Consider the following 13845-nt stretch of genomic DNA (forward strand, 5'->3'; position numbering starts at 1 on the left):
TTTCAGTCTTCAATACATGTTTATTGCAGCAGGTTTAAAGCCTAATATGAACCACAAAACAGTATACATTTCTTGCAATAAAAGAGAACAATAATAGTACAAATGAAATTATGTATTATAATTCGCAGCTAAACTAACTCTGTATACAGTGCAAAACAAGATAAATAGTTTTCTTCTTTCTTTCTTCTTTCCATTTTAAAATATGGCAAGACAACAGGCTTTTTTGAGTAACTTTAACAGAATTAATGTGGAAACTTCACATTAGACTAATTCGAAGTCTAACATTCAACTGGCCAATACTGATGACATTGACTTAGAAAACTTAACATAACCATATCCATAACCATGTTATCAAATGAATTATTATCATGGCACCTCTGATCTTAAATGACAGCTTCTGTGACATGCTGCTATGCTCTAAAAACATCTCATTGACCACTCTCTGATTTATTGGGACATGAAATCTGCCAAGTAAAACACCTAAACCAGAGTAATGAAAGTCATGTTGAAATATTCTTATGGCAAACAATAGCAAGAAAACCACTGAATTAATTTCCACTGTCATCAGTCAACAGCCCGAATCCACCAGTCATCAGTCTGTTTGGTTTTCTGGTGCTCGGAAAAGGCCAGCATATGCTCCAACATGTGTTCTAGCACTCCCCCCCCCCTCAGGCATGTGGGCTGACTCCAACAGTGCAAAGCTGAAGCAGGGATTGAAGCCTCTGGGGTAGTTCAGGTCAGGGATGGCTCAAAGCTGGGGACAGTTTCAGGTGTTGTTGGTTCTCCCAGAAGAGAGAGCTGTTCAACATTTTCTGCTCACTTCTCTTCATCCACCTGCACAGGCCAAAAGCAGCATAGAGCTTAAGTTAGTTATTTGTATGGTTCTTTTTAAACGAAAGTCGTAGAAAAAAAGGTGGTGGAGGAGGATTAAGGTGAAAACTGTGTGTGTGTTTCTCATCATCATGACTATGATATTTTCTCCATACAAGTTACTGCAAGCTGCTAAATCCCCGTCAATAGAGCTGCACAGTCCCGCCCACAGGCAAAATGCGGTTAGGTGCCAGATGTAAGATTCCCATTCATTTGTCCCATCGACGTTTGGAAAAATCTAAATCTAAAGAGTTTTACAGCATGTCTTAGGCTAACCAGCTACGGCATAACTCATAAGCATACAACATATAATTTTGAGTGAAAAAACGAAGAGAAAATCCAAAAAAAGTCAAAGGTACAAGACTGTGTACATATTTTCATTTCCGAGCGAAGGAACTACTCATCCCATAAACCACCGCGCCTCACTGAATAATATAGGCAAAATCGGCGCGATCAAGGTTGCCAGATTGGGCGGTTTCCCGCCCAATTGGGCGGTTTTGCAATCTATTTTGCGGGCAAAAATGGGTTTGGGCGGGTGTATAAAAATTGGGCTGGTTTCGGATCAGTTCGGCGGGTTTTTGTAGCCGAAACAAAGGCACTTCAGACCCTTCTTCCAGCGACCGTCTCTGGTCAGCAGGCAGCAGTCTCTCACTCACTCACTCACACACCCTCTGGCTGACGTGCCCCCCTAAACTCACAACAGACACTCTCAGCTCACGTCACCTTATGTATCGAAACATGCATTCTAGCCATATAAATGGCATAGTGCATGGTATTTCCATAACCGCGAGATATGCGCTTCACAATGACCACAATTAGTTGTTAGATATTCACAGCAGACAGTAAAGCCCAGCAGTAATTTATTCAAATTAACACATATTTCAAGTACCATTCATGATGTTGTCAAATATTGAAGTTGTGGGAAGTTTAAGCTGTATGTTTCTTTCGTCCCCCATGTCGTTTCATTTATCCCGGTCTGGAGGGACGAATGAAACAAAACGCATGTTCGATTTCTCCTTAAATAAATCCTGAATGGTTTTGTTCAGAGCTGAAAATGCAACTGTATTTGACAGAGGACCGATGTAGTTTGCTTGTGACAAAATATTAGCTTTCAGTGTTTTACGATGTCTTTGTAAATTACGTTTAATTAAAAAGTGTTTCAGTCCGGTTCTCCCCTACTCTGGCGCAGACCGCCATTCAAACACACAGCTCGCGGGGTTTTCAAACTAGGACTACGGCCCACGTTCCGTCCAGCCCGACAGTTGTTGAGGAAGTTTGACAAAGCCTAGGCCTACTAGAACTTTTTAATTATTTTTAGGCCTAATAACAATTGCTCAAAGCGATTTTCACGAAGGGCCTAGGGCCATAGGCCTATGTTTTTTGTGTAGAGATGGCCCATGCATGAACGTTCTGCTTCTGCAAAGAGCGCACTGACACCCCTGTTCGTTCAACGCGACTTTCATGAAAACTAGGATTAACTGCCTGTCAGGTAGGCCTACTAATTGTTCTAAATTACAGGTGTCAAACTCAAGTTTGCCTTTAGCCTATATCTGGCGTATGAAAATATTGTTTGCGTGTAGTTGCCATGCATGGACGCACTGCTTCTGCAAAGAGCGCACTGACACTGTCCTAAATAGCCTATTCAGCGCGATTTTCATGAAAACGCTAGGCCTAACTGCCTGTCTCAGGGAATATATAGCGCCTAGGTAGGCTATTAATTAATTGTTCTAAATCACAGGTGTCAGACTCAAGTTTAACTAAGCCTTTAGCCTACATTTGGGGTAGGCCTATGAAAATATTTTTTGTGTAGCCTACAGTTGGCCCACCAGTTATGAACGCACTGCATCTGCAAAGAGTCGACACTCTTCATATATCCACTCAATGTTTTTATGTTAGGCTAGCCTACTGAATGCTTTTGTTCCAAGCGTCTATTGACACTAAACAGACAGATTAATAGTCTATGTTTAGCCTATTGCATTATTTTCCGTAACATAAGCTTATAGAATAATAGTCTGACGTCCGTGTAGCCTACTTTTGCGTTCATTTGATTGAATATTGTTTCTGAAATTGGATAGGCTAAGTCGAAAAATGGGTCATTTTAAAGCTTGTTAATGATTTTAATATGTTTAAATGAGAAACAAGCAAAAGCAAATTTGGGCGGTTTTTTGTGCATTCTCGCGGTTTTTGACGAGGTTTTGGGCTGGAAAACCTTGCTGGCATCTGGCAACACTGGGCGCGATTTATTTTGCCATTTCCAACCGGCGACCGCACGCGAACCCTTTCCTCCAAACAGTGATTTTTATATAGTGAATGTGCAGTTAATAGCAGTTATTTCAGAAGTAATCGTGTAAATAATAGTGTTTTGATATTGAATTTTATATTTATCATCGTGTATTTTATATCGTGTGTGTGTGTGAAAGCGGTTAACGTGGCAGTGCTTCGTAACGTTACCTGACTCATCCTATGCGGTCATCACTGCTCAGTCGGGCTGATGCACGGACTGGTGCATGGTCTGCTCTTGGACCACCATATTCAGTTCATTAATGAATTATTACACAAAATGTTCATTAAATGCACTTAGTATTCCTAGGTTAATGATTGATATGAATCATACAGTATGAAGGCTACAGTAGCCTAGCTAATGTTAACTAGCACTGCTAGCAGCATTAACATTACCAACCTCCCTGCTTAACTCACCACAACTTTGTAGGTCTTGTCCCTCATGCTGGCCCTTACAAATACGCCTGTTTGAGTCGTGATTCACTCGGATCTTTCACCCGTATCTTTAAATTAACCCATGAGTCGCGAGTCTCTAGTATCATTAACTCGGATCAGTTGAGTCCTACTACAATTCAATCTAAAACGATAAACAGCACCACACACAAACCTCTTGCAACATTAGCTAGCCTACTAGCCATCATAGCTGCCAAAAATGTAACAATTTCGTAAGTAGGATAACCACAACTCCACAAATCAACTCAAGCGACTGAGTGAGCAGGCAGTCTGAGATAACTGGTTAACTTCCCGCAGAGCCGGGTTAGTCGGATCAGCCGGCCGGTTAGGCTACATTGAGTACGAGTCGGCTACGGCTACGTTGTCATGAGTGGCTGTAGACGAGCGAGTAGCTCCTCCTCAAAGTGAAAAGCAATTCCACAACAAAAGCCATTCTTCACCTCTTAAATAACATTCAATGTTCTGCATGTAGCCTAGGCATACTTTAGATTTGGTGTATAGATGTAGCATATTAAAATGCAATTAGGTCGCGCAGACAGTCCGAAACATTGCACGCTCTTAATGGAGCTGCTTTGTATACCCGGGTTAGTCGGATCGCTGGGCCGGGCGGTTACGTTATGAGTGCGAGTCAGCCGAATCAGCCGGCTACGTTGTCATGAGTGGATCAGTAGACGAGCGAGTAACTCCTCGTCAAGGTGAAAAGCAAATCCACAACAAAAGCCATTCTTTCACTTCTGAAATAGCATACAATGTTCTACACGTAGGCATAGCCTACTTTAAAATGCAATTAGGTCGCGAAGACAGTCCGAAACATTGCAAGCTCTGTATGGAGCTGCTCAGGCTAGCCGGGTCAGTTCGATCAGCAGGGCGGGCCGGTTACGTTGTTATGAGTGCGAGTCAGCCGAATCAGCCGGCTACATTGTCATGAGTGGATCTGTAGACGAGCGAGTAACTCCTCGTCAAGGTGAAAAGCAAATCCACAACAAAAGCCATTCTTTCACTTCTGAAATAGCATACAATGTTCTACACGTAGGCATAGCCTACTTTAAAATGCAATTAGGTCGCGAAGACAGTCCGAAACATTGCAAGCTCTGTATGGAGCTGCTCAGGCTAGCCGGGTCAGTTGGATCAGCAGGGCGGGCCGGTTACGTTGTTATGAGTGCGAGTCAGCCGAATCAGCCGGCTACGTTGTCATGAGTGGATCTTTAGAGGAGCGAGTAACTCCTCGTCAAGGTTAAAAGAAAATCCACAACAAAAGCCATGCGTTCACTTCTGAAATAACATATATTCTGCACGCATAGCCTACTTTAAAATGCAATTAGGTCGCGAAGACAGTCTGAAACATTGCAAGCTCTGTATGGAGAGTAGGCTAGCCAGTCGGATCAGCCAAGCGGGCCGGTTACGTTGTTGTTATGAGTGCGAGTCAGCCGAATCAGCCGGCTACGTTGTCATGAGTGGATCTTTAGAGGAACGAGTAACTCCTCGTCAAGGTTAAAAGAAAATCCACAACAAAAGATTAGATTTTGATTAGTATATAGTAGTGGTAATAAACATTGTAGCAGAGTAGCATTAGACCTAGGCAAAATTTCTATTGTTAACAAAACAACAACAAATAATTAATTATTATAATATAGGCTACCCTCCCTGTCAATAAGATCAAAGTTTCTGAACATGAGCACCAAAAAGATGAACAATGTGTGGATGCACTTTGACCAGGAGACCAAAACTCTTAGGCTAAATGCAAGTACTGCAAAAACCTGGTTTCAAATCATGGAGGATCCACATCCAACATGAGAAGGCACTTAACGAAATGAAGCACCCCACTGCACTGCTTGAACGTAGTCTGAATTTCTTTGCGATTTAGCAATACTGACTCAAGTGACTCAAGTGACTCGTTCAACCCGGATCAGTTTAGTGAGTGACTCAGAATAACCCGGATCCTTAAAAGGAATCGAGTTTGACAGGCCTACTTACAAAACCCACAAACTGACTCTCAACAGAGGGTTACAAAACCCACAAACGGACACACAACAGTCAATAATGTGACCCGATTTAAAGTGGCTTTCACCCTTTGGACACTCACTAAAACATAATATATTTCATACCTGTGTTGCAGCATGTAGGCTAATGTTAGCTGCATTATGTAATGACATACAATGTCGGAAATGCTAAAGGTTAGCCTGTCGGCTACCTGAAGAGGTTGAGATATTATGGCTTATACCGCAATTGTCAATGGAGAAATTGCATTGATTTTTTACATCCGGCATCGGCTGTGGGCAGGACTGTGCAGCTCTATATCAAACACTGACGGTGGGGAGGTTTCCCGGTCGGCCGGGCAAGGTGAGCTTTTATCGCGGCCGTGAGTCATACATTTAGAATTTTCCACGAAAATCTCCGAGATCTACACTTCAGTTATAAGAAGTCCAACCAATATTTATACCACTGGCTCACTGTCTATATGTCATTCATGGTTACCCTGCACAGTCATTTCTCCCAATGCTGATTTTTGTGTAGCCTAGCCTTAATTTTTTATCTTAATTCATTGTATTATTCCGGCGTTACAGAACTTTCATGGTCACAAATAAAAAAATAAAAAATAAATGTCAATTTAATTTGTTTGTTAGTTCTTAAATTAACGCAGGCCTAGGCTAGAATGGAGCAAATCCTCCTGGGAATGGGGAATGTGTTTCTGGTTTATCCAATGAACCGATTGCAGGTCAAGTCTATTTACAGAAATGTAGGGGGATAAATGAGCGGCCCCTCGTCTAATGGCATGACCCTACAAACCATAGACATAATATACATAGACGCCGCATCGACCGCTACTCCTTACTAGCGCTGACGAGATTTGGAGCCGCCATCTTGGACCGGTCATCCACTCCACTCAGTGTAATCTGTTTGGCCTGTGAGATGAGCTGTCAGCGCACTTAATTAATCATATCTCACTGAATAGCGAACAGATTCTCACTCGTTTTTTTTTGCTGCAAAGGTCATACATGTAGCTATGATACAGGACACATGATTTAGCGTATTTTAATATTCATAGTGGGTTTAACAGTAATAGAATATTCTGATATATGATATAAAGTGACCTGACGTCCGATATCAAAACTGGGAACATAATCCATGTTTGACAGCATAGACAAAACTAGTTTGATACAAGTTTAATGAGTTAAATATAGTTCACAGTTGACAGAAAAGTTCCATCAACAGCGTTATTCACAGAAAGGTTCTATAAACATTTAAGTGAGATCAGTGCCATTCAGACATCTGAGGGGTATTCCAAGTAGGCCTATGTGGTTTAGTGACAAACTTGGGTAAATTGACAGAATAAGTTGTAAACCTTCCAGTAGAAAAGCTGTATACAGGAAACATGGTTGTGTGTATTTTAATATTCATAGTGGGCTTAACAGTAATAGAATATTCTGATATATATGATATATTATAAAGTGATGACATCCAATATAAAAACTGGGAACATAACTAATCCACGTTTGACAGCATAGACAAAAACTGGTTTGATACAAGTTTTAATTAGTTAAATTTACAGAAAAAAATCCATTAACATTTTCAGTTCAGTGCCATCAAAAATAAAGTGATGAACAGACATTGGTGTGGCATAAAGGAAATGGAGTAACTGGGTTCAATATCAACAGCATTTGTTAGACAAGTTCCATAAATATTGTAAAGTGCAAGGTTGTAGGTTTGTTTCTGATCCTTAAAAAACAGACATTGGTTTGGCATAGTAAGTGTAACAGTTCATCAATTCAAGACAAAAAGGTGACTTGTCACTTGTACAGTGTCAATGGGTTCATCAACAGCATCTGTTATTTACAGTTCACAGAAAGGTTCCAGCCCCAATGAAGAGATTAAAGAAAAAGGAATTAAGAAACATTTTAGAAACTGCTAAGATCAACCCGTTCATTGCAATCAGTAAAGAATCAGGGAGTGTCTTCACAGGCTCAGTGAGACAGAGTTACCGTCATGCAGTTGGTTCTATGATTTCGACAACTGGTGCATGTCATTTTGTATGTTCCCACCTTGCTAAAATTGCTTGGGTACACTTTGGCTCAGAACAAAAGTGCTTCAGACAGCAGGTGGGCAAATAAGATGGCATAGTAAACTGGGTAAACTCCATAAAAGAGGACTGAGTCAACCAGACGATGGGAAAATGGGACACAGAGTGGCGAATGCAGGTGATGAAGGTGGAGCTCATAAATCAAACATTCAGTTACAGTGTAGCAGATGCCCTGCAATACTGCAATGAAGAGCTGCACCTTCCTCAGTTCCAGGGATGTGAGGAGACTATTCAGTTCATTCACAGTCTCCTTGAGCAAGGCAGTTGTTCTGGGGAGATATAAATTAAAGGAATTTGAGAGGCATCTTATTCTTGTTAGGGTAAATGACGTGAATAATACAGTGGTGGGCAAGCTACTTCGAAATTTTAGTGAGCTAAACTATCAGTTACTCTGCCATGAATAAAACACTACACAAAACTACCACCCAGTCAAATGTATTAGTAGCCTAACACAAACACAGCAGTAGGCTAGTTCACTACATAGGAAGCTACTTTAAATTGTGCTAATTTCACATGACAAGAAAAGTGTAGCTTGTCTGGCTAAGCTACTTGATGAATAAAGAAGTTGAGCTATTGAAAAGTTACTTTATTCAGGAAATAGTGAGGCTACCACCAACACACTTAGGCTACAAGTAGCAGCTAGCGATTGCCCAATAGGCTAGTCTGTGCCACTTCACTTGTGTAAAATTCGCCGGCCAAATCTAGTATGATTTATTTCTACAATAGCCTTCTTGTGTCAGTTGTAATCTAAGTCAGTGTTATGGAATATGACTTATCAAATCTCAGTTCATAGCAGGGTGAACACCGAGTAAACATAGCCTAGCTAGATGGCTACGATTTTCATACAGTAATATCAAAGATTGCTCCTTCTCAGCTCTCTGGTAATATTCTATTCACAAAATATAACCAATAGTACGGTTATGTTAAATCTTACTTGTGAAAAGTAAATCCCCCGAGTATGGTCCGCCGATTTGAGAAGGAACATGCTGCACAGTGCTGTCATCTTGTGTCTTCTGCTGCAACGCAACGAGGAGTATGACCGGTCCAAGATGGCGGCCGCATTTCTTGTTTCCAGCAGCCAATGCGGCGTCTATGTATATTATGTCTATGCTACAAACGATCAAGTTGGAGGAAAACAGTCGACGGATTTGCATGTTTGCTTGCTGTTTTACACATGGATGGAAGGCAGAGAGAAAGGTTAGCGGAGCTAAAGCATTGACGTTATTGCTAGGCGGAAACTAGCACAAGCTAGTCTTATGTTGATTATGTAGCCTAGGCCTAGCCTATGACTAATTAATGGGCCACTCAGGCTGATAAATGGTTTGTGGAACTCGTTGGAACTGTCTATCTATATGTAAGCCTATATAGGCCTACTTTAATCATTCTCTACAAACCTATTCAAAGTGCCTGGTTTTTCAATTATTTAATCTGTGTTATTAGGTTGACATTGTCTTGTAGGCTAGGCATTTTTTACATTTATACAGGCAACTATTGGAGTGCTATGATACCCAGATATGTCCTTGCATGATGCTTGAAATTTCCATCCACCCACAAAGCTGTTTTTATACTGCACTTAAATATCTAGTTCCTTACACATTTATTGAAAGTGCCTAGTTTGTGGTTGATTGGCTTGTTGTATTGCATTAGCACAATCCATAGTTCCTTTCTCCAAATGTAGCCTATTAGTATTTTAAATTGACATATATTTTGTTTGTGCTTTTGATGTGTTTGCGTGGGGGGGGATTTTCCCAGTGGATTTTAGTGCCCCACTCCGCCCCTTGTATACCTAATTTCTCATGCTGTAATGATATGGGGGGTTTTTCCTGCCATTAATAAAATTAAAATGAAAACAGTGAAATTAAAATGAAAAACTCGTTTTGCCATTTAATTCAAAGTGTATTCAATTATCCTGCCAAATTTAAAAATAAAATGAAATATATACATTTGGCTTTTAATTTTCCTGATAAACACGATACATTTGTGACAAAAATAAAAATAAATTGAAAACGTCTGTCATTTCATTTTCATTACCATCCTGGTATATTACTGCCAAAAATGAAAATGAAAATGTTAGTTGGAAATGAAAATGCAAACTTCACTTTTACTTTGCCTTTTCCTGACAATGCGCACAATGTATGCCAAAATGATAAATAAAATGAAAACTGACACCTGCTTGCGATTTATTTTCCATTTCTCGATTTTCATTTTCATTTTCAAGTTCACAACATGCAAATGAGCTGCATTGTTAATGAGATGTATGTGGGTGGTGCTCTGGTGACGACAAATTAAATGCGCCTACCATGATCATGATTTAGCTAGGGATGGGCAAAGCGAGGCTTTATGAAACACTGAAACGTTCGAAGCAATTGTGCCGAATTGTTCCGAAGCTTTGAAACAATTCCGACACCTTAGAGCTGTTTAGGGTGAAACAAATCTGTCAAATGCTTCGTATTAGAGATGCAGTCTTTAAAGTTCGTGGCTCGCTGTGTTACCTGTGTTCAGTCTTTGTCAAAAGCTAAGCAGCATACCCTTGGTCAATTACTGGATGGGAGACCACATGAAGTCACAATAAAGGGAGTCTTATTGCTGTCACTGTGTGTTCTCTAAATCACTTTCTTCTTATAAAAACTCTCGATTTTTGACCATTCTGAGAGTTTAGTTGAAACTGTGTGATTAATGGTGAAGTAAGAAAATATAAACAGATACGATCTGAAACAATACCTTACAAATCAAACAGGGATCGAACCACATTTGAGCAGCCTGGGCTACCGTGCAAAAAACACCCTCACTAACCACTACACCATCATGGTTATTGCATAAGAGAAAGCTACACTGTTAATTGAACGCGTGGGCACGCCTGCCGACACCGGTGAAATGCACCGAAGGTTCACTTAACTTTGGTCACATGACATGGAGATTTTGAACGATTTTTCGAAGCAGTGATCACATGACATGGCTGTTTTAAACCACGTTTCGAAGCAGTGTTTCGAAACACTTGTGCTTCGAAGCCTCGACACTGATTCGAGACGTCGGTTTCGAAAGTCACACCCCTAGATTTAGCTTTAGATCAATAAACGCGGTTGGTTGACGGCAAGATGGCAGCCAGATCGGTCCAAGACGAGGCCGTAGTGGCCCTAGAGTCCCCTTGTATCACACGAGGCCTGTGTGCCTGGGCCGGCCTCGTGTGATACAAGGGGACTCTAGGGCCGCTATACGGCCTCGTCTTGGACGTCTTAAATCATGATCATGGTAGGCGCATTTAATTTGTCGTCACCAGAGCACCACCCACATACATCTCATTAACAATGCAGCTCATTTGCATGTTGTGAACTTGAAAATGAAAATGAAAATCGAGAAATGGAAAATAAATCGCAAGCAGGTGTCAGTTTTCATTTTATTTATCATTTTGGCATACATTGTGCGCATTGTCAGGAAAAGGTAAAGTCAAAGTGAAGTTTGCATTTTCATTTTCCAACTAACATTTTCATTTTCATTTTTGGCAGTAATATACCAGGATGGTAATGAAAATGAAATGACAAATAGACGTTTTCAATTTATTTTTATTTTTGTCACAAATGTATCGTGTTTATCAGGAAAATTAAAAGCCAAATGTATATATTTCATTTTATTTTTAAATTTGGCAGGATAATTGCACTGAAACTTTGAAAATTAAATGGCAAAACGAGTTTTTCATTTTAATTTCACTGTTTTCATTTTTATTTTATTAATGGCAGGAAAAAAACCCCATAGTAATGATACCTGTTGCATAGGTGGTGGTAGCTTAGTGGTTAAGCTGTGCTAGCATGCAGTGGCCTGAAATTCCCAGCAATGTAACAATGCCCTTGATATATAATTGACGTATGTAAGTCACTTTGGAAAAAGTGTCTGCTAAATGGATAAATGCGAATGTAAATGGATGTAAGCTCCCGTGTCATGAAGTAGATGAGAGATTTATATCTGAACACTTGCCATGACATGATCATGCTCTTTGTTACACTCATCATAACTTTGGAGCACATGAACATACAGTACTGTAGGTTTCCAAAAGCTTTGTGATTGAACACTTACATTTTTCTGAACATCCACAGTGACATACAAAGAGAGAGCATTGCCGCTGCAGAGGCCACCAACACGCAGATCAGTGCGATGTCCATCGCTGGGCTGACTTTTGCTTGGATGGATGCCACTAGTGGAGAGAGAGGGAAAGAAACCTTAAAGATGAACTGAACTGGAATTTGAAGTAAAGGTGATATAACAGATGTATTTTATTTCTTCTCATTGGTACAATGATTAAAATGGCTGAATTTATTAAAAGGGATACAATTGTACGTTGAAAGTGTTGTTTGTTGTTACATGGGCGCCGCCATGTTGGATTTCAACAGTCGGCTACGTCACTGGCATGGTAAGCTACTCCGCACTAGCACTAGCAGCCATAGCAGATAATGAGTCTGAGGCTAGCTGACATGGCTAAGGAAACTAACATTAGGCCTAGCTGAGTTACATATTGGCCATAAGCTGTTTATCGTAGGCTAGCCTACATCACAAAATCTCATACAAAATGAAAGCAAACTAGTGAAACAAAGGCGAACACTTTAACAGGGGAAATTAATTGGGCATGAATCATACTGAACGCTATTTTGTCAATGAGCAGAAACACACACGGCATTCAAACTATTGATAAGATGTGCACTATGGAAACTGGTCTGTAACTTTGGACGAATAAATGCCATTGACTCGACATATCCTGACTTAAAAAAACCTTTTCTTGCTTATTACTTTATCGCAAACTCGGTGGGGCAGTTTGTAGTCTTTTTCAATTCGTAGAAGGGCGAGCCCACTGTCTATGTGCCATGGAGCCTAAGTTTCAACTTCGGCTTCGTTCACCCAATACAGTCACTGGTCGCAATTACAAAGTCCGGGAAGGTTCGTTCAATCTTTTAAAGTTTTAAATGCAGTAGCCCATCTGTCCCCTTTGGAATAATATCTCGAAGTAGCCTCAGATGAGGTCCACTGTTAGGCTACCATACGATCCAACCTAGGAAAGGGCTAGCAGCTAAACACCTTGGAAACACTCTTATGTCAAACTCCACAAGCTAGCACTCCAACCATAGAGAGTATAAACCATGACTCCGACGATATCACAGATCGATAATAATGCGTTTACTAGCTGGTAACTAAACCACAGCGGGTCTGTAAACAGAATCCAATGTCCCTTTCTACTCACCCTGAAGCCAGTTGTTCACCGTCTCAGGGCAGATTGTTGGTGCTACAAAATCATTCTGTGCAATGGAAGATTTACCAACGTTACACCGGTCTGATACAGTTTTGCCTATACATGCGTGAGACTGAGACGCCTGTTTATTTTGTTTTAAGTGCGTGCAGGGTGTGAGAGGGGAATCGATGTGCTTTGATTCCAGCTTGGTAGTTGTAGTCTGTGAAATTAAAAAGCACGTGTGTGTGAAGTATCCAAACAATGACACCTTCATTTCATTATGGCTGCTTTAGCAACACACCTTAAGCTACTGTGTAGTGGGTCCCATTTAGAAGTGGCTACTTCATTCGCGCTTTCCTTGACTCATGGAACTGCGTGAATGTTATTACAACTTTTCGCCACGATATGGCAGTTTAAGTCCGCTTGATACTGTAAGTCGTAAGCCATTGGTTTCCAAAGGAGATTTTATTTGTGTCGCCAGCATAGCCTATTGACAATTTATGTTGTAAATAGGCCTACCTTATAATCCTACCTGTAGCTTAGGGAAGCTAACCGCTTTCTATTAGGATCTAGTTTGTTAGTTACAGTTTTGTCATAACTCCCTAATGCATTTTTGCATTTAGAATAGCCAGAGCGTGTATATCTCAATCTGAAAATTAAACAATATCGGGTGCCTATGGACTAGGCTGGGTGAACCCACTTAATTTGTGCATTAACAATAACGTTTCAGACTACTGTTACTTAATTTGTGCATTTACAATAAAGTATTACATGAACTAAAGATGACTAAAATCTTATGTAGAAGAAGAAATATTCACAAAAAATCCATCCATCCAAAAATGACCTTTGTTTTTGATAGCTGTTGAAAACGGCATGAAACTGACAGAGATGTTTTTGTTTATAAATACATAAAAAATAAATAAATAAATAAATAACATTATGCTGATACCTT

The 13845-nt window shown here is 40.3% G+C and overlaps 1 protein-coding gene across 1 annotated transcript in view; it reads right to left on the reverse strand.

Moving 5' to 3' along the window:
- The window catches only part of il13ra2 (interleukin 13 receptor, alpha 2), a 61117-nt gene continuing 47272 nt past the window's right edge, over window positions 1-13845 (reverse strand). Inside the window, exons 10-11 of the mRNA XM_042091960.1 lie at window positions 11750-11867; window positions 1-834 (exon numbers count right to left, since the gene is read on the reverse strand). Coding sequence (XP_041947894.1) covers window positions 738-834; window positions 11750-11867 — 215 coding nt within the window. The 3' untranslated portion in view covers window positions 1-737. The remainder of the gene's footprint in view (window positions 835-11749; window positions 11868-13845) is intronic.

Source organism: Alosa sapidissima, chromosome 5 (genome assembly GCF_018492685.1).
Source record: "Alosa sapidissima isolate fAloSap1 chromosome 5, fAloSap1.pri, whole genome shotgun sequence".
Taxonomy (NCBI): Eukaryota; Metazoa; Chordata; class Actinopteri; order Clupeiformes; family Clupeidae; genus Alosa; species Alosa sapidissima.